General features: G+C 39.2%; 1 protein-coding gene across 1 annotated transcript in view; it reads left to right on the top strand.

The window, feature by feature from the left end:
- LOC124554973 (lisH domain-containing protein ARMC9-like) overlaps nt 1-13861 on the top strand; it is a 194469-nt gene extending 180608 nt beyond the window's left edge. The window contains exon 16 of the mRNA XM_047128710.1: nt 13627-13861. Within this exon, the coding sequence (XP_046984666.1) occupies nt 13627-13702 (76 nt within the window). The 3' untranslated portion in view covers nt 13703-13861. The remainder of the gene's footprint in view (nt 1-13626) is intronic.
- The last annotated feature ends 7301 nt before the right edge of the window (nt 13862-21162 follow it).

Here is a 21162-nt window from a genome sequence, read left to right as displayed (position 1 = left end):
CAGCTCTCCACTATCACCAACATCTGTACCTCCCAGATCCCTGATTGCCACTTTTGATACAACCTCCCTATAGACTAACATCCCTCATGCCCATGTCCTTGATGTGATTGAATACTACCTTGCCCAGTGCCCTGCAGCTCCCAAACCCACCACTACATTCCTTGTACACCTAACAAACTGCATCCTATTCCATAACACTTTACCTTTAAAAGGAAGGTATACAAACAAATTTGTGGCACAGCCATGGCACCTGCATGGCATCCTCCTATGACACCTCTTCATGGGCCATCTAGAGGAAAGTTCCTAGCTTCCCAAAACCCCAAACCCCTCGTCTTGTTCAGATTTATTGATGACATCTTTACAATCTGGACACAAGGCCAGGACACCTTCTGCTCATTCCTCCACAATCTCGACACCTTTTCTCTCACCCACTTCATCTGGTCCTCCTCTACCCATCGTGCCACCTTCTTAAATGTCCAAGATACTTCCAACCTCTCTGAAAGTCGTGTAGCGCCACCCACCCAAGTTCCACAACATCCTGGTTCACCCCTATGCCACTCTTACCCTCCCCCCCCCCCCCCCCCCCCCAGCCCCTGCCACATGGAACATACCCCTGTGGAAGACTCAGATGCAAGGCCTGACCAATCCATCCACCCAGCACCAACTGCTCCAGTCCTGTCACAGGCTTATCCTACCCCATCAGAGGCTGGATCACCTGTGAAAGGAGCCATGTTATATATCAGCTTTGTTGCAACCATTGCACAGTGTTTTACATTGGTATGACAACCAACCAGCTGTCAACTAGAATGAATGGCCACTGCCAAACTGTTGGTAAAAACACAGTGGACCACCCAGTGGCACAACATGCAGCAGAGCACAACATGTGAGATTTCAATGGCTGCTTCACAACCTGTGCCATCTGGATCCTCCCCACCACCACCACCACCACCACCACCAGCTTTTCTGAGCTGTGCAGATTAGAGCTATTCTTACAGCACATCCTTCATTCCTGTAACAGTCCAGTCCTAAACATAAGGTATGTTGCTGCACTCCCCCCACCCATTAATTTGTGCATGCGTGACTGTGTGTGTGTGAGTGTGTGTGTGTGTGTGTGTGTGTGTGTGTGTGTGTGAGTGAGACACACACACACACACACACACACACACACACACACACAACATCCCTGCCCCAGTACCCCCACCCAATTTGTGTCCTCACATCAGTTAGTTATGTGCTATCATCTCACACCATATTCTGTGAAATCAGTATCCAGCTATCTGCCACCTGCCCCTTCTACCTGCACTCTAGCTAGCCCATAGATGGCTTCCCGCTCTCCCATGAGCCACTTCACCTCAATCCCATCCCTGCCTCCCGCCACTCTCCATCCTGCATACCATCCCACCTCAACCCATACCTCCACCTCACCCCAGTACACTCACTGTGGGCCAAGAAAGAGCTAGCAGTCAACTGAGGCCAACGTAGGGAGACAGGTGTGTGCATGTGACTGAGATTGATTGTGTTTGTGTGCACGTTCTTCTAACAATCTTGAAAAAGGAAATGCATTCCCAAATCAAGTCAAGCTTAGTACCTTTTGTTTGTGTATGTATCGACAATGCAGTGCTTCTGTCTTTCAGTGAGTCATCTCCTTTATTTCTAAATCATTCATAATTCTCAACCATTACTTACCTACAGGAAGATTCATACGTTCACTAAACTATATAAAACACAGTAGTGTCATATCTTTAGGAGAAACTCAAAACATTTAGCTTTGCATAGAAGTATGAGGGAATGTGGCTCATGTATAAAAGAATAGTTGACCAAGTGTTGGATAGATATACTGAGAAGCCAAAACATTATGACCATCATTTTAACAGTATGTTCGTCCACTTATGGAATACAATGAAGCAGCAGTTCTGCATGGCATGAATCTGCTAAAGTCCTTGGTAGGTTTCTGGAGGTATATGGCACCACATGTCTATGCATAGGTCATGCAATTCCCAAACATTATGGGCTTGTGAAATTTGGCCACTGAGCTGGTGCCTGATAATGTCCTGGATGTGTTCCACTGAGTTCAATCAGGTGGATTTGAAGGCCAAGACATTAATATAAGTTCATTGTCATGATACTCAAACAACTATAGCATGATCCTGACATTGTGACATGGACAGTTATCCTGCCAGAAGATGATATTGCTTATCAAGAGACATCAAGCATGAAGTGATGGTCCACAATAATGCTCACATAGTACACAACTGTCATGGTGCATTCACTTGCTATCACATATCCCATCCAAGCCTAGATGAATGTCCCCCCTGGCATAATACTGCCCACACAAAACTGCGTCCTTAGCATAGTGCATGTTTTGAGCAGTTGTTCATTCGCATGACAGTGTATCCAGACACAACCGTCGATTCAGTGCAACAAGAAATATGATTCATAGAACAGAATGGCGTGTTTCCATTGATCGATGGTCCAATCTTGATGATCCTATGCCTACTGCAATCATAATTGACCGTATTGTTGGCCCAACATGGGGACAGGTGGGAGTTGCTGCTGCAGAGCTCTATGTTCAACAATGTGCCCTGGATGGTGCTGTCCAAAATGCTTGTGACTGCACCACCATTGTATTCTGTCCAGCACCTTCTCACTTAATCATGGTTTCACCATCCTTCAACCACTTTCCATAGGTGCTTATGAGAGTTGCATGTGAACAGATGACCAGCTTCACCCTTTCTAAGATGCTCATTCCCAGGAACCAGGCCATAAGAATCTGCTCTTTGTCAAAGTCATTTATATCAGTGGATTTCCCCACTATCATGATTCGTACTTCACCTCTACTCCACTTACATACTGTCCTTATTGTATCATATGTTTGCAGTGCCACCATGCAGCATTCAGTCTCACGTTGGGCAATGGTCATAATATTTTGGCTCATCAGTGTATGTACGTAGTAAGACTTTTCATGATTGGAGGGGCCATCCATGGTATACTGTAAAGGAACATCAAAAGAAAGAGGAACTACAGCATAATATCTGTAAAGCAAAGCATAGGGCTGTAGATATGGAGTTACTGAATGAAAACTTCAGAATCAAAAGGGTAAAGCAGGGTGACCACTGTAGCATAATCTTATGGGATAGTCTCCCACAAACCCCAAAGCAACTCTAGTCATATGTAAAATCTGAAAGTAGCACAAAAGTTATTGTTCAGACACTTACGGATAAAACAGTAAGTAAAATTGAGGATAGTGGAGTAAAAGCAGAAGTGATAAATTTTTATATTTTGCTTTACAAAAGGACATACAGGAATGCTGTCTCTGGTTAATTGTCACACACTTCAAAGATTAGTGATGCACATCTTAGTTTCAGTGAGACTGAGGAGAAATCAATAAAATTAAATAAGGCACCAAAACCCACTGATTGATGTGACATTCTGTACAGAATTTGCAGTTGAGTTGGCTCCCATTTCAATAAAAATAATCATTGCTCCCTTGAATAAAAAACTGTGCCCAGTGGTTAGAATTAAGCATATGTCACACTCATATACAACTAGGGTAGCAAAAGTGATCCACACAGGTTGATATCCACCTGTTGTAGAATCTTAGAACATATTCTGAGCTTAAACATTGTGAAGTATTTCAAACAGAATGTTCTCCATGCTAACCAACATGGATTTGAAAAACATTGGTCATGTGAAGCCCAACTCATGTTTTGTTCATATGACTTCCTGAAAGCTGTGTATAATTTGTTTCATTTACACTACTGTGACAGCAGATCAATAATCCTCATATACTTCATTTTTACAAACAATAGTCATCTGCATAAATCATTACACTGTGTTAAGACAGTAATATTTTATACTGTTAATGTATATAAAACACAGGAGTGGTCCTAGTATGGAATCTTAATGTATGATGATATTGATGTTAGTGATTTCAAATCCTTATTCACATCTGAGTTTTAACAATTGCTAACTGTTGTCACACTCTCAGGTATAATTTTTTAACTCGTGGATAGTACATCTAACACCAAAATTCACACTTTATCTAATGATATTTTACACTAAAACAATCAAAAATATTTCAGAATAATTACATGTTCCTTGTTCTCCATACCACTTATCACTTCTTCAAGGAAGTGAGCAGATACGCTGATAAACTGAGACTAAAACGAGGTCATTTTTATTTTTGAAAAAAAGTAGATTTTATTGTTTCAGATTTATCATTCTGTTGTACATTATGTTCCCTTTTCTGGGAGAAGGTAGACTGGCCTAAATTTTTTCATTTTCTGTCATCTTTCCTAAAACATGGAGCTAATGGAGCTATTTTTTGTCTTTGTAAAAAGGTACTTGTTTTGAATATACTGTTATCTGCTGCAGACAGATGTTCACAAATACTTTTTACACTCATTTTGAACAGGTAACATTACTGACCAGTTTGCCTACTATGATGTCTTCCCTGTGATCCAGTTAATCATCAAATAGATAGTGGTAAGGATTTAGACTAACTGAGGTGACACTTCAGAAATTTAAATTGCAGTCAAAGTAATGTATTTCACAATCATCACATATGGTCAGCTTACAGTTCATATTGTTTACTGCTTTTTGCATAATCGTGTCAGTAACCTCTATTTATATGAGTGGCAATTAATAATGTTTCACCACTATTCTCAATTTGAAAATACAACTGGTAGTGGAGAGGCACTCTGACTTAACCTGGCTGTGGTCTGGCGGTGACTTGACCGTATATGTAACACAGACTGACTTCAGTGGTGGTTCAGTGCCCAGACACAAAGGAATTAGAGACATTAGCTGCCAGTGCTAATTGATTCGTATCAGTGGGACAAGATGAAAATTTTTGCCAGACCAGGATTCGAATCCGGATCTCCTGCTTACTAGGCAGATGTACTGACCACTACACCATCTGGGCACAACCACCCAGACTACCCTAGCACTCCTCCTGCCAGACCAAAATTCTCAACTTACACTTCACATTACTGATGTAGTGCCCTTGCTCATTAGCCTAATTATTCACGGTATCTTGCCAATTCCCCTAAGAGTTTGAGCTTGGTGTGTATCTGCAGTGAAGGGATCATTGGCCGACATCACTTTAATTATGTTGTTTTAGATTAGATTTACTTTCATTCCAATTGATCCGTAGTGAGGAGGTCCTCCAGGATGTGGAACATGTCAGAAAAACAACAATACATGACAAATATTTAAACTAAAACAAATAAGCTAATGTACCATTCCACAGGTCCCAAGTGGAATGATCGTCATTTTTTAATGAACACTAAGAGTCATTTTACAAATACTATTGCACTGAATTTAAAATAAAAAAGTTTTATATTTATTTATAAGGTAAGAAACATGTAATACAACTACTGTAATACTTATTTACAATGAACACATTACTGCACTGAAATGGTGCAGAAGTTAGATTATACTTACACACACACACACACACACACACACACACACACACACACACACACAAATTTTCAGTGAACACATTACTGCACTGAAATTGTGCAGAAGTTATGTTGTACTTATATACAAATCAGTTGGTTTTCCTCAGAAATTCATCAATGGAGTAGAAGGAGTTGGCCACCAATAAATCCTTTAGGCTTCTCTTAAACTGAATTTCATTGGTTGTTAAGCTTTTTATGGCTGCTGGCAAGTTATTGAAAATGTGTGTTCCTGAATAATGCACACCTTTTTGTACAAGACTAAGTGACTTTAAATCCTTGTGAAGATTATTCTTATTTCTAGTATTGATTCCATGAATTGAGCTGTTGGTTTGAAAAAGTGATATATTTTTAATGACAAATTTCATTAAGGAATAAATATATTGGGAAGCTGTAGTTAGTATCCCTAGTTCCCTAAACAGGCTTCTGCAGGATGTTCTTGAGTTCACACCACATATAATTCTTACTGCACGTTTTTGTGCCCGGAAAACTTTAGCTTGGCTTGATGAATTACCCCAGAAAATAATCCCATATGACATTATGGAATGAAAGTAAGCATAGTATGCCAGCTTTTTCATTTTTATATCCCCTATGTCTGACAAAATTCGCATTGCAAACAGAGATTTGTTAAGACGCTTCAGCAGTTCTGTGGTGTGCTCCTCCCAGTTGAATTTATTATCAAGCTGTAATCCCAAGAATTTAACACCGTCCACTTCTTCTATCTTCTTGTCATCATATGTTAGACATATACTCTTGGGACACCCCTTACAAGTTCTGAACTGCATGTAGTGTGTTTTTTCAAAGTTTAGTGACAAAGAATTGGCTAGGAACCAGTGATTAATGTCTACAAATATTTTATTGGCTGATCTTTCTAAGACTACACTTGATTTGCTATTTATTGCAATGTTTGTATCATCAGCAAACAAAACAAACTTGGCATCTGGTAATGTTACTGATGAAAGGTCATTGATATACACAAGAAAAAGTAAGGGCCCCAAAATGGAACCTTGTGGGACCCCACATGTAATTAGTTCCCAGTTGGATGATGCCTGATAGCTTGATACATGTCTCTTTCCTAATAACACCCTTTGTTTCCTGCCAGAGATATAAGATTTGAACCATTTTGCAGCATTTCCTGTTACACTATAATATTCTAGTTTACTTAAAAGGATATTGTGATTTACACAGTCAAATGCCTTTGACAGATCACAAAATATACCAGTTGCCTGCAATTTTTTGTCTAATGAATTAAGTACATTTTCACTGTAAGTGTAGATAGCCTTCTCAATATCAGAACCTTTTAGAAATCCAAACTGTGACTTTGACAGTATGTTATTTGAGATAAGATGGTTATAAAGACGACTGTACATTACTTTTTCGAAAATTTTTGAGAATGCTGGCAACAGTGAAATTGGACGGAAATTTGATGCTATTTCTTTATCTCCCTTCTTAAACAGTGGCTTAACTTCAGCATATTTCAGCCATTCGGGAAATATTCCACTGATAAACGACTGGTTACACAGATAGCTTAATATGTTACTTAGCTCAGAATCACATTCTTTAATTAACTTTGTTGATATTTCATCATACCCACTAGATGTTTTTGATTTTAAAGATTTTATGATGGACATTATTTCTGTTGGGGTAGTGAGGGTCAAATTCATATTATGGAAGTTACTTGAAATGTCTGGTCTAAGGTAATCCATAGCAGCATCTACCGAACCTGACAACCCCATCTTTTCAGTAACAGTTATAAAATGTTTGTTAAAAAGTTCTGCAACACTATACACATCTGTCACCAATGCATCATTTACTCTTAATGCTATTTGTTCCTCTTCATGTCTGGTTCTACCGGTCTCTTCCTTCACTATATCCCATATTGTCTTTATTTTGTTATCTGATATGACTATCTTTTCCTTGTAATATATTTGCTTTGACATCCGTATTACAGTCTTTAATATTTTGCAGTATTTCTTATAATGTGCTATAGCATCAACATTGGAAATGTTTCGGATTGACAGATACAGTTTTCTTTTTGTTTTACAAGATACCCCTATTCCTCGAGTAATCCATGGCTTCTTTGTAGACTTTGCTCTAACCTTGGTAAGTTTTGGGGGAAAGCAGTGTTCAAATAAGGTAAGCACTTTATTAGCAAAAATGTTATATTTTTCATTCATGCCATGAGCACTGTAAACATCAGTCCAGTGAATGTCTCTGAGGAGTGTCCTAAAATAATCAATTTTTGGCTTACTGATTACCCTCTTGAGCTCAGATTTAACAGATTTTATATCCTGTTCAGTATTAACATTTAACAGAAGGAACTGCATGTCATGGTCTGAGAGGCCATTGACTATTGGTTTTGTAATATAATTTTGTTCATTTGACTTTTCTATAAAGATATTATCAATGGCTGTTTGTGAGCAAGTGGTTATCCTAGTGGGGAACTTTACTGTGGGAATTAAGTTGAATGATAGTGTTACTAACTCAAATAGGTTCTCATTGGGAGAGTCTTTAAGGAAATCTACATTGAAATCACCAGCAACCACTATTTCTTTGTTTTTGGTTGTTAAATGGGCCAGTACAGCTTCAAGGTGGTTTACAAACAGATTAAAGTTACCTGCAGGTGCTCGATATACACTTAATATTATGAAAGATTTTTTGTGAAAATCTAATTCTGTTGCACATGCTTCCATATGCTGTTCTAGGCAAAATTTATGAATGTCTATGTTCTTAAATTTATGACAGTTCCTGATGAATGTGGCAACTCCTCCTTTCTCCATTTCTGATCTACAATAGTGAGATGCTAACCTAAACCCTGTAACACTTAAAAGTTCTATACCAGTGGTCACATGATGTTCAGAGAGGCAGATTATGTCAGCTGGGTTTGAAGACTCTAATTCATCTATGCAGATAGTTAATTCATTAATTTTATTTCTCAGTCCTCGAATATTTTGATGCAATAAAGATAGCTGACATTTCACATTGACTGACTTAAAATTGGATGGAGTTAAAATATCTGCTGACAGTTGAAAATTCTTAACCAATGGCTGTTTATGTTGATGTAATAAGCTGGAATTATGTTTTTTGATTTCTTTCTCAAACTGAAGGTTTGTCTCAGTTCTAACCTCTCTTAAAATTTGTTTTCTTTCTTTCCTCCCTACCCTAAAAAAGGGTCTTTTCTGAATCCTATAACCACTGGTATTTTACCACTCATGACAGTGCCTCCCCCCTTTAACTTTCCTGCTATTTCCCCAGCCAATTTACCCTTCCCCTTCCTGTTGAGGTGAAGGCCATGCCTAGTATAATCCCACCTACTGACAGAATCAACATGAACCACACCAATGTGTGACCCCGCACCCGACATGAGCAGCCGTTCCAGCTCCAAATGAACTCTCTTGTATGTGTGGTGTCTGTTCTTTGAGACATGGCTGAAAGAACAGACACAGTTTTGATCCTGGTTTACTGCTTTTGCCACTGTCCATGATGTCTATTAAAAGACTTGTGTAGAAAATTTTAACAATTTACTAATAAAATGTTAAAATATGAATCACTTACATATTTAATAAAAACATAAGAGACCTGAATTGTAGCCAACACTTATACACATATAAAAATGACGATATTTTGTTTGACTATTGGCTATGTATTCTTTAAGTGGCATTACTATTGTTTTCTGTTTTTATGGGTGGATTTTTAGGCATCCACTTTTCTCCTACATTTTCTGATAAAGTCCACCAAGATTGTTCTAGAAATAATGTCTTATATTGGAAATATTTAATAAATCCTAGTGATAATATATATTATTATTAACAGAAAAATTAGGGCTAAAATAGTAAAATGGAATTTTTGAATGTGAAACTTGAGCTTCTCCTTGTATGTAAAATGTTCAGACAACTTATGGGGATGCCACTTGGTTACGTCGTCAACAACCACCGATATTTTGACAGGTGAACACCATGCAATTTTCAAGGCATCTGGGTTGAAGACATCACCCAGTTGCATTCCCATAAATTATTTGAAAATTTTTGAATGATTTACATTCTACAATTTGAGCAACCCTCTGTTTGTTATGATAACATTTCTGAATAGCAATATTCCCTAAACCACAAAATTTTGAAAGAAGATGAAAGTGTTCTGTACGTGGAACCAGTACATGGCTTTTATATTATGTAAATTAATCATGAATTAATGGGATCAGAATTTTAGGTGCATATGGTTTTACTGAATCAAAATATTGAATATTTTCTTAAGTAAAAGTTTTTGTACGGAATATTTATATCATTGTATTCAGTCAAATGCAAGGTACATATGGGATGGTCAAAACTACCATGTGTAATACGGTGTAGGAAACCCGTTGGCATTCAAAACAGCTTACAGTCATCTCAGAATGGATAAATAAAGGTCATGTATGGTTTTAAAGGAAATTTATACCATTATTTCTGCAAAAATAGTGGCAAATTCAGGTAACTATGCTGGAGGTGTTATAGCAGTCACACACTCTTCTCTCCAGAGTATGCCACAAATCCTCATTAATACTGAGATCTTGTGACTGTTGTGGCCAGGGGAAATGTGGCAATTCATCTTCATGCTCACAAAACCTGTCCTGGGTGATGTGAGCTGTGTGAACAGGCACCATGTCATCTTGGAATCCAGCCTGATCAGCCAAAATGGTCACCTAATCCTTGGCAGTAATGTAACATTGCAGAGTAACCATCAGCTCCATGAAATAGCATCATATGGCTGCCCAAATCATCACTGAACCCCCACCATATTTCATTCTTAGGACATAAACTTGGCCAGAAGTTGTAAACAGTGTGAAACAAGACCAGTCCATCCAAATGACTTTCTTCCATTGCTCAATAGATCATGGCTTTGGCCCCATGTTTTCTTGTTACAAGTATTTGCATCACTGATGAGTGGTTTTGGAATTCCAGCTCGCCCTGCAATTCTCTGCTTTTGGAGTGCCCTTTGTGTTGTTGGGGTGCTGACAGTGTTTGCAGGTGTGACATTCAGTTCTGCAGCGACTTTTGGAGCTGTCATACTGTTAGTTTTCTTCACAATCCTTTTCAGTGACTCTCATGATCACTCAATGCACACTTTCATCTCCATTGTGACTTAGTGGATGACGTGTTTTCACTTTCCCTTTTTGTGATGATGATAATGATGATGATGATGATGATGATTGGTTTGTGGGGCGTTCAACTGCACAGTAATCAGCGCCCGTACAAAGTCCCAATTTTTACACAGTCTATTTTCTTTTCACAATCCAATCTTCTCACTCTCACAAGTGGTGGTGGTGGTGGTGGTGGTGGTGGTGGTGGTGATGAAATGATGAGGACAACAAAAACACCCAGTCCCCGAGCAAAGAAAATCCTCAACCTTGCTGGGAATTGAACCTGGGACCCTGTGATACAGAGGCAGCAATGCTAGCCCCTAGACCACGAGCTGCAGACTTCCTTCTTTGTGATACAAATGTTCAGTACGGTGCCTCTCAAAACACAAAACACATTGCCTCCATTGGTTATGGAAGCATCCATCGTACAAGAACCATCAACTTGCACACATTGGAATTCAATTAGCTCCAACACAACGCACACACTACTACACAGAACACTTTTCTGACCATGACTGACACTTAAAGACATTGCACAGCTGCCATTCATGGTCAGACAGAACCGTGTGACCTGCAGGCTTGGCTACCATCTGTATTTATGTTCAACCATGTATTTCTCGCCATGTTTCCATATTTTTCTCCAAACCCTGTACTTTAGACAATAAGGATCAGAAAAGACACTTTTAAAAGAATTTTGAGAATTCATGTAGAAAATTTTGCATATTTATTAGATAAGAAACACCAATTAAAAAATAGTATAGTATATTAGAGTAATTGGAACTATTCCATACTGCTTCATTACAAAGTGGGACAATTCTATGAACTAATGAGTGTACTCTGTCTGTTGTCAGTGATGGACAAGTCTGTAGAGTGCTCCACACTCATGGTTCAGAAAAAAAACATAACACATTGAACAACTAGATATAGGATGTTCATATTCAGAGGGCATGTACATTAGTATGTTCTGCAGAAATGATTAGCATTTCAGTCACCTCGGTTCAGCATGTGCCCTGTTGCTGGTAGGTACAGGTTCTGCCATGGGCCCTGATAACTTGTTCCAGGTGTGATAGCATTGATGCGTATAAAGCACAAATGGCGTCTTGTGGTATAGCCATCCATGCTGTATTCACCTGGTTCCAAAGTTCATCTGTGGTGATTGGCATTGGGTCACAGTGCTGCGTTTCAACATGTTCTGTACATTTTTGATTGGCAACAAGTCTGGTGATCAGGCGAGCCAGGGCAAAAGGCTGACAGCATGTGACACCAAGAAGGCATGTGTTCCTGCAGTAACATGTGCTCATGCATTGTCTTGCTGAAAAATGGCATCTGGTTTGTTGTGGAGAAAGGGTATGGCTAAGGATCGCAGGGTGTCATTCACGCACATCACACTGGTCGCAGTGCCCTGGACACGCACTAACTGTGATTTGTGGTTGTACCCAATAGCATCCCACACCATAAGGCCTTGAAAATGAACATGGACAGTCACAACCACAAGAAACTTCTTTATTTTATGACATTTTAGACCCTCTTCAGACCTCACACCATGCTGGTAGGTGGCGGCAGTGAATGGAACAGGTGCTACAACTTCATGAATACTAAAGGCTTGAATGTTCTCAAAAATAAGGTCTCAAATTGGCACTGTATATCTTGTGTGAATGCAGTCACTGTGATTCCACTCACCCTATCTGCAGTGAACCAAAATGTAGCCATCAGTTTCAAACAGACAGTATCTGGATTCACCCAAAAACACTGTTTGATGCCATTTGTTTCCCCAGTGATGCTGTTCCACACACCGTTGCCATCTAGCGTGTTTCTGTACATTCATCAAAGGTAGATGGAGAACTGGATGACACACACGTAACCCATGCCGTAATAAATGGTGATGGACTATCATCCTTGATAGTGTATGATGTGTTCCACTGTTGTAGCAGAGCTGAGGAGGACGCAGCTGCATCCTGCAATGCCATTTGGATGAAGTGGTCTGATGCATATCATCATATTCTGAGGTCTTCTGTGAACCATTCTGCACACACTCGTTACACTGCCAAAACACTTCCCCACAAAATCGGAAATTTCCCTGATGGATGCATCACATTCTCTCATGCCAGTAATGCACCCTCTTTCACACTTAATTATCTGGTGATAAGGTTTGTGCATATGTCTGCAAGGCATCCTGCACATCTACTTAAGTCACACTGATCCATTACCTTTAGTTAATAGTGACAATGAGAGCCACAGGCACATTTTACCAGTATGTGGTGTAGCACCACAATATAAATGTTGACCTGGAACCTGCGAGCTGACATGGTTAAAATGCTAATCATTTCGGCATCATATACTAATGTATATGTCCTGTGAATATGAACATGCTATCTCTGCTCATTCAAGGTGTTCTGTTCTTTCTGAAGATGAGAGAGAGAGAGAGAGAGAGAGAGAGAGAGAGAGAGAGAGAGAGAGAGAGAGAGCAATTGCTGAAGGCCACTAAGCTTTAAATGTGTATTTCCTATTTACATGTTACACACAAATAATTGCACTTTCAAATGTAAAGTCATTAATTACCCAGCTACTTTTATTTATCTTTTATGTAACATTAACATTTATTGCCTATGGGTACCTAGTATTGAAAGAGTAATTAGAATCAGTGGCAAAACTGTCAGGTGGTAACATTTATTACTAAAATATGATGTGAATTATGATGTAACTCAAAAAATTTTTTGTTCTTTTGCTTACATTTTGTTTATTATGGAAGGTGTCCCATGGATGAAACTGTAGCTACAGTGTGTCATGATTAGAGAGAGCTAGATCTTAAGACAGAAATTATCTAATCCACACAACAGACTTAATATGTTTCCTTTGTTATCATCTATGTTTTACTGAGGATGTTTATTGCTTCTTTAGTTTATACCATCCCATACCAATGCATTTACTGGTTCTGTTCACCAGGAAACTGACTGTAATGGCCTCTATTATTAATTAATTGGTTATTTCTTCCCTCATTTTTTGAAATACCAGTCCTGGAAAAGGTAACGTGATCTTTGTTAAATGTTTCAGGGAAAATGAATTTACAAAAGCTTTCACGTCCCGTCCACGTATACCTCGGACACCGTCAACAGGGAAACCTTCTTAAACAGAATTACTTTCCATACTAAAGAAGGGCTGTTATCAGATCAGGAATCAGCAGATGTAACTGTTTTTATCTGATTAGTTTCTGAAATATTTCTGTGCATTTTAAAAGTTTACCACTGAAATTTTGAAATTCAGGGATGTAATGTATCTTTTATATTGATGTGGGAAAAATTGTAAGGCTTTATGTACATTTATGTTATTAGCTGTTTCGTGTTACTAAATCCAAATCTGAGTGCCTTATATGGAATGCAGTTTGTACCATTATGTATGAAGTAAACATAATTTTTAAAGGTTTTTATCATTTAGAGGTTATATGATGTATCTGTTGCATTTATGTGCAACTATAATTTCTTAGAGTTAATACTTATTCATCCAAAACTCTCATTTGGGAACTGCACATAGAATGGTTCTGTGTTCTGCAGCGGAGTGGGCTGCCATCCAGTAGTTCAGTCCCACTCACTTTGTTGGCCAACTCAGGTACAGGAGTGTTTTATTTGGTGCAGCCAGTTGCCAGCCCTTGGCCCCCCACACCGGGCAGACTGCATTGCAAACAGTGGGAAGAAAGTACAAAATATATGGACAGGGCACACTACCACAAGAGCACATGGTACACACGCCACACTATTTGTTCGGTATGTGGTTTGCACATCCTGCCATCACCTGTTCTCACTTAAATATGAACTTTAAAACAGGATGATACAAGGTTTAAATAAAACTGGCAATATTGCCCCTAAAATTCAGTGAAGTCATTCCAAAGACAATTTAGGTAAATCAAATATACACAAAAATATGGAATAAATGAAACTTTCCTCCGATGTACATACAATGGAAAAGAAACATAATGTGCAAAAATAACTTCATCGTGCTTTTTCACTCATTTGTGTCAGTAACGGAATTACTATGAATAAAAAGAGAAGCATCCACATTGCCCAGGTGTAAAAGTGATGGTTTAGCACTGCAAATGAAACTGGTGGAGCAAAATTTCTTCCAGAAGCTGAGCTCGATCCTTGTATACAAAATATTTTTCTGGCAATCTATGGAAGATATGGAAAATTTTTCCTGTTCAGTTTGCAGTAGGGTGCCCCATTTTCTCCCATTTTACAGTTTTGCTTTTAATACCTGTCTAACTTATCTGTTGGAGTTGATCCTTCCAGAACATTTAACAGAATTCCTTGGTTTCACTGGTACTGCAGTTTCATGAAATAACTCTCTACTCATGGTTCATACAGCATGACATTTTACCTAACAGTGCCAATACTGCGAGTGTGAAACTGCTGTTGAAAACAAAATCAAATGCTCTGTTCTTGAAGATACTTGAACCATTTATTGGCAGTATCTGTAGTTTGTGAGCATTCACTTCTTGTTGTACAACCAGTCACCTCAGGCGTAGTTAGACGTCTTAGTCTCTTAGCATTTTCTGCCATGTGCTGTGACGTGGTTGTGGAATGAGTTGTAATTGCCTTTGCGGATACTTTTCTTTACATATTAGCAAGATCCAAAAAACCTTCACCTGCAATAGTTCTGTAGAACCTAAAGCAGCTGTCTCTCTCTCTCTCTCTCTCTCTCTCTCTCTCTCTCTCTCTCTCTCTCTCACACACACACACACACACACACACACACACACACACACAGCCATACGTATATCAGTAACTATCTTCTGAACAAATTGTAGAAGTAATTCTCAACAACACAAGATGCTTGTTTATTAACCACACACAGATGGTGAGAAATATGCAAAATGCATTTGACCCTTTAAGCATGAGCATTAAAGTTCAGAGCACAGTGCACAACAAACACAATTAATCCTTTTCCCATTTCCAAACACTCTAGGGTTAAATAATGTCCAAATTGAACTTTTAAGATCTGTATCACTCTCTGTGTTTCTGTACTCACCACTGATTAATTCTTCCCGGTACTTCACATTTTCTTGACATGCTGTCTTACAAACAATGTTTATTTTCTGCACTCTTCTACCATGATAACAAAAGGAAAAAAAATAGAAAAGTTGGTGATAGTGATAATGTGAACTGCCCTACACACTACATATCACTGATCAATACAGCACTGCCCCTACTCACTGTTCATATATTGCAGTTTGAAATAACCATCACTGCTGCAACCAGCCCATGGTGCACCAGTGATTTTACGGAGTACAGCCTATCATGTGCGATGAGATCATGGGCTCGTTTCATCTGAAACTGTTGTGAACCAGTTTGCAGCACTGGGGAAGTTGCCCTTAGGCTGGGCCTCTGTGCATAACTCTATTCTACAGCTAGATTGTTTTGATCAATTGCCAATGAATTTGAGTATCTGTCTGTTCACAACACTCCTTAACAGCAATATGTGATGTAGAGAACAGTTTTATGGCCATGTCCAGTCTTCATAAGTGGCACTGGGAAAACTGAAAAACTGATAAATGGAATGAAAGAGTTTAAATTAAGTAGTAATGGTACTTATTGTTAGAACAGTGCTTCTTAATTGAAGGGCAGTGAAGTGGCTATTGAGCACTAACAAGGGTAGCACTTTTGAAATTCAACTTTTTTTTGGCACAAAGCATACAGAATCCACTGGCTTTCATAAATGAACACACGTTTTTCCTAATGACAAGTAAACAGTTGAATTCTATTGTTGTTGTCAATGTTGTTGTTGTTGTTGTTGTTGTTGTTGGTGGTGGTGGTGGTGGTGGTGATAATGATGTGATACTGATTATTTCATTTATTGTTATTGGACATTTTAGTCCAGAAGGAAGTATTCTTATGTCTCGTATTTTATCAAACACTAAGTAAATCTGTTTACTATGAAAATTATTAGTATTTATGTTTTTCAGTGTAAGGAAACCTTTTGCATATCGTCATTTGGTCATTGAGCATAATTTTTTGGCAATACTTTTTTACTGTCAAGAGTTTTTTTCATTACTTCCAAGAGTAACAGGCCTGATTGTGATCAGACATAAAATTAGAACTTTCTAACAGAGCTGAAACTTTTCCCTAACACTGAGTAAATTTTAGAGATAAATTTCTTTTGAGGCCCAAGTGCATGTCAGTAGGCCTGCCACGTACAAGGCCAGTCTCAGTACACAGGCAGATGAACAAAATGTATTTTGTTTCACCTGTGAAACTAGAATGAAAAGGTGCAGAATATGAAGAATGTGTTACTATTCTGGCATACATTTACATTGATGGATGTCTTGTTATTTACTTGCAACAGCAATGTCTTTTGGCTTCCATTAAACATGTGCTTATTCAGTCAGTCATTGCAATTTCACAAGTTGCCTGTCACCTAAATTAGCCAACTCTTGGAACACTGACTTATGACCCACAGATACCATTTCTCCCAGTTTTTTCAGTGAAACTTCAAGTGTACATCTGTGTTACCTTTGCAAGTAGAAATGTCCAAGATCCTTTTACAATAGAAATCTAAATACCAGATCGTTCTGCTTCAAGAAACACAAATGAAGGCTACTTCTTTGCAAAGAGAATGTCACACACATTTACTATGAATGCACCACTGTGTGTGGGAATCTCTCTGTAAAACAAATCATGTGGTTGAATGCCCATTGTCTTCATCATGCTGCCAGTTACTCATATTGTACAACAAGGTATCTGTTGTTTCCTTACATAGATCTAGTAATAGATAATTTTTATATGGGTGCAGCAGGCCAAAACTATGTTTGTGGGACCAAACTTTCATCTCTGCAAACAAAATCAACTTACTGACTATACAGTTTCGGTTTTAGTTAGCAACAGACCATCTACAATGAGTGTCAAACTTTGCATTCATTATGCATTATATACATGACTTTTATAATGTCAGACAGTAGTCATTAAAACCCGATTAGGAATGTACACAGCATAGTCTATTCAGTGAATAGCCACACATACCTTAATCTTATAGTGGTCACCTAGTCAGATATTTATTATAAATTCTGCTATTCAAAACTAATCGTGTGTACAAGTCAGTCTAGTTTTGCTTAACACGATACCTTCCACTATACTCAAAGTAACTATTTATTCATCAGAATCACTTGTCAAACAATATTTTGTACCCCAAGTTTCTTATGATGGTGGGGCACATTCATTGTTCCATACTTATAAGGGTGCTTCAACCATAGAACATTGCCATCCCTTCACCTGAGTATGCACAAAAGTTACACTGCAAAATGCTTCCTACTCTTCTTACTTCTACAGAAATATATTCTGATTCTGACTGTTTCACAACTACAGCAAAATCAGTAGGAAGGCTTTCAGCCCTTGGATGCAGGCCAATCTCCAGCCTCTTTATGCAGAAGAAACCAGTAGTTCTGTGTGGTATTGCTATAAGTATTATTTAACTAGCCTGCCCTACAACAGTAATGGAATCATCATTATTTGAAAATTGTGTTTAATTGATGATGCAATATGAGCTGTAATCTTGTATAATGTTGTAATACAAAACTGTAATTCAGTAAACTGCAAACAAGTTTATTCCTGTTTCTTGTTTGTATTATTGTAAGTACCAAATAAGATGTTTACTGTTCTTTGGAAGTGAGTATCCTCTCCTATGCTGCTCATAATTTTAATGTCATAGAAATTGAAATTCAGAGATCTCTGATAAGTGAAGTTAAATCTTTCTTGTACTATGTCTAGTTTATGTTTTAATGTAAAATTCATATCTTGAAGCATTTTTCTTTGTACTGCAGACTTAATCTAAGAAGTGTAGTTTTTAATCCAGATACTTTTGTTTGTTTTCAAATAAAACTTTATGTACAAAAACTTTGTGTGTAAGATAGTCAGTTGTGATCCACAATGCCACAGTTTTTGTGTGATGTATTTTTATTTTTGATTTGACTAATATTCTACCAGGGTATTTATTGGACACTTTGTCCTATAGAACTTACAGAACATTATAAAACAAAAAATTAAACAGAAGTAATCTCAAGGAAGATGTCCACATGAAGATAGGATGTAACACATGGCACTTCTGTGTTGGTTGCCATCAATTGAAGAAAATCACAAAAATTATGTCTATCAGTTCTCCTGAATGAATGATACATTAGACTGACTAGAGCCAAATTGTTCTTAAAATATGGCTGGATAATACTAGATAGAGGTTGGTGATACTTAATCATCTTTTCATCGCCTTTATGGTATAGAGGCCACTATGAATTCTAGGTTATCCCTTTTGGTCTACAGAACTCTGCAATCACCTTTGAGTGCATGATTGAAAATTTAAACAGCACTTGAAATTGACTACATGTCTCAGTTACATTGATGGCAACATTTCCACTTTTGAAAACATTTGAAAGGCATCTAAGCTTTGTCAAAACTGTACTGAAGTGTGTTGTGGGTGCAAGCATTTGCCTAAATTTTGGAAAGTGTCTCTATCTTGCTCAAGAATTAAAAATATTGGGACACTTTTTGATCGAGAACGAGTGCATGTAAGTTGAAAAATAGTAAACGTCATAGCAAATTTACTTAATCAGCACATTCATGTAATAATAATTCTTCTCAAAATGTGCTTTTAATGAAGACACAGAATAAAGTATTTCAGTTCCATTGTCCATCATAAGAACTGATGCAAGGTAACACTAAATTATCTTGTAATGGAGTGCAAGAAAGAAGACACTGATACTTACTCAGCCATGGCACTGTTTAATGAAATGGAGGTGCACTCTGACACACTAAATTAAGGGATAGTTGCAGTTTGGGGACAAAATGCAGAAGATCTTTGAAAGATGATTATACAGAATGCTTTTAAAAAAGTTTTTCATGTTCTTATAGCATCCATCTGCACAGCCAAGTGGTCAGCAAACCTGACTTTCATGTGGATGGCCCTGATTCAGCTGCCAATGCTGTCAGGGATTTTTCCTTGATGAGAGGACTGGAACAGGGTGCACTTAGCATTGTGATGCCAATTTAGGAGCTACCTGAATGAGAAGTAGTGGCTCCAAGGTTTCAAAAGTCAGCAACAATTGGGAGAGCGGTGTGCTGACCCTATGTTGCTGCATACCACATACTCATGATGAGACATGGTAGCCCATGGCTATCATGTGGTTTACAGGGCCTGATTGCAGAGTTTAATTTGATTTAATGTTCTTGTAGGAGACAGTACTCACCAGAACCAGAAAAAAGGCACCTCTGCAGTACACTTTCCGCCCTCTGTGGGGCCCTAGCCAGTACTGCCACCACTTGCTTGCTGCTCTCAGATGTCTTTCCTCACAGACATCTCTGGTGAGCTCATTTGCCCTGCACATCCTGTCCTCCAATCATAAAAGTTTTGCCGTAAGGTCCGGCCATGCCCTGTCTTGCCTCCTTCAGCTATACAGTTGTTCTTTCTCAGCGATGGCTCTGCACATCTCTTGTTTTTCCAGCTCTGCTCCACATCTTGTCTGGCAGCTGTCTCCACTGGCCATGCCTGATGCCAATTGTGCCTGCTGCCAAAAGCCCATGGCCATGGCCACCTTTCCTGATGTGGACACCTCCTGCTCTGGGCTCTCCCCACTACTGACGACGGGTTGTCTGACGTTCCTTGCTCTGTTGCATCCAGAGCTGGCTACTGCTATGTATTTTCCTGTGATTCTTGCCTGGCTGGCCCCTTCAGCACACACACATCTTGACGGCCACTGTTGGTTTGAACACTTGTCTTCCATCATCTGCTGGTGCCCTGCTGCTGTCCTCACAACCAGCCAGCATTGACACAACAGGCACAAATTGTGGCCTCCATGTCAGGCACCTGCTGTAACATGTTCTGGCACTATCAGCACTCTTGCCACCAGCCCTAGCACCTCCTTGGATTCCATCACTACCAGCGTCCTTCACACCTACGGCTGCACGCCACTGGCCCACTAGCAGCCATCCCACACACTGCTGGCCCACTTGCTGAAGATCTGCATGCTGACGGCCTGCTTGCACCGTTGGCCTTTCCCTGGCATTTTATGTGCCATCAGATCCAGCCTCATGCATGCCAGCTTCTTCTCAGTCCAATGGTGGCATCTCGCTGTTTTCTGTTGCCTTTGCTGTCTGCTCCTTGCCTCCTCCAGCCACATGGCTCTTCCTTCTGCCATCCTTCATGTCTGTTGCTGGTATTCTGCCTCTGTCTTCAGGGCCCTACTTCCTCCCCCAGACATCTTCTCTTCTGCAAGTCTCTCACATGTCTCACGCATTGGTATTTTTCTTTGCTGACAGGCACCTTCATCTTGACCCCACTCTGCACCATTCCACCATGGCTATGGATCCCGGTCTTCTCCGATTTTGGTTCTCTCCTATGTCCTCCAGTGTCTTCTCCTCTCTGCAGAGTGCCAGGCTTTGGACACCTGCTCCCCCCACCCCCCCCCTCCTTCAGGCCTTTCATTGACCTTCGTTGGCACTCTTATTCTCTGCACTTTGCATCTCCCACAAAGGGAAAAGGAATATGGCATACACCCAGTCCCTCATGATCAAGCCACACATCACACCAACAGAGTGCTGTGGATTGCCACCCCTG

Source organism: Schistocerca americana, chromosome X (genome assembly GCF_021461395.2).
Source record: "Schistocerca americana isolate TAMUIC-IGC-003095 chromosome X, iqSchAmer2.1, whole genome shotgun sequence".
NCBI classification, from domain to species: domain Eukaryota; kingdom Metazoa; phylum Arthropoda; class Insecta; order Orthoptera; family Acrididae; genus Schistocerca; species Schistocerca americana.
Note: the sequence above shows the minus strand (reverse complement) of the source record. Positions and strands in the feature narration are given on the sequence as shown.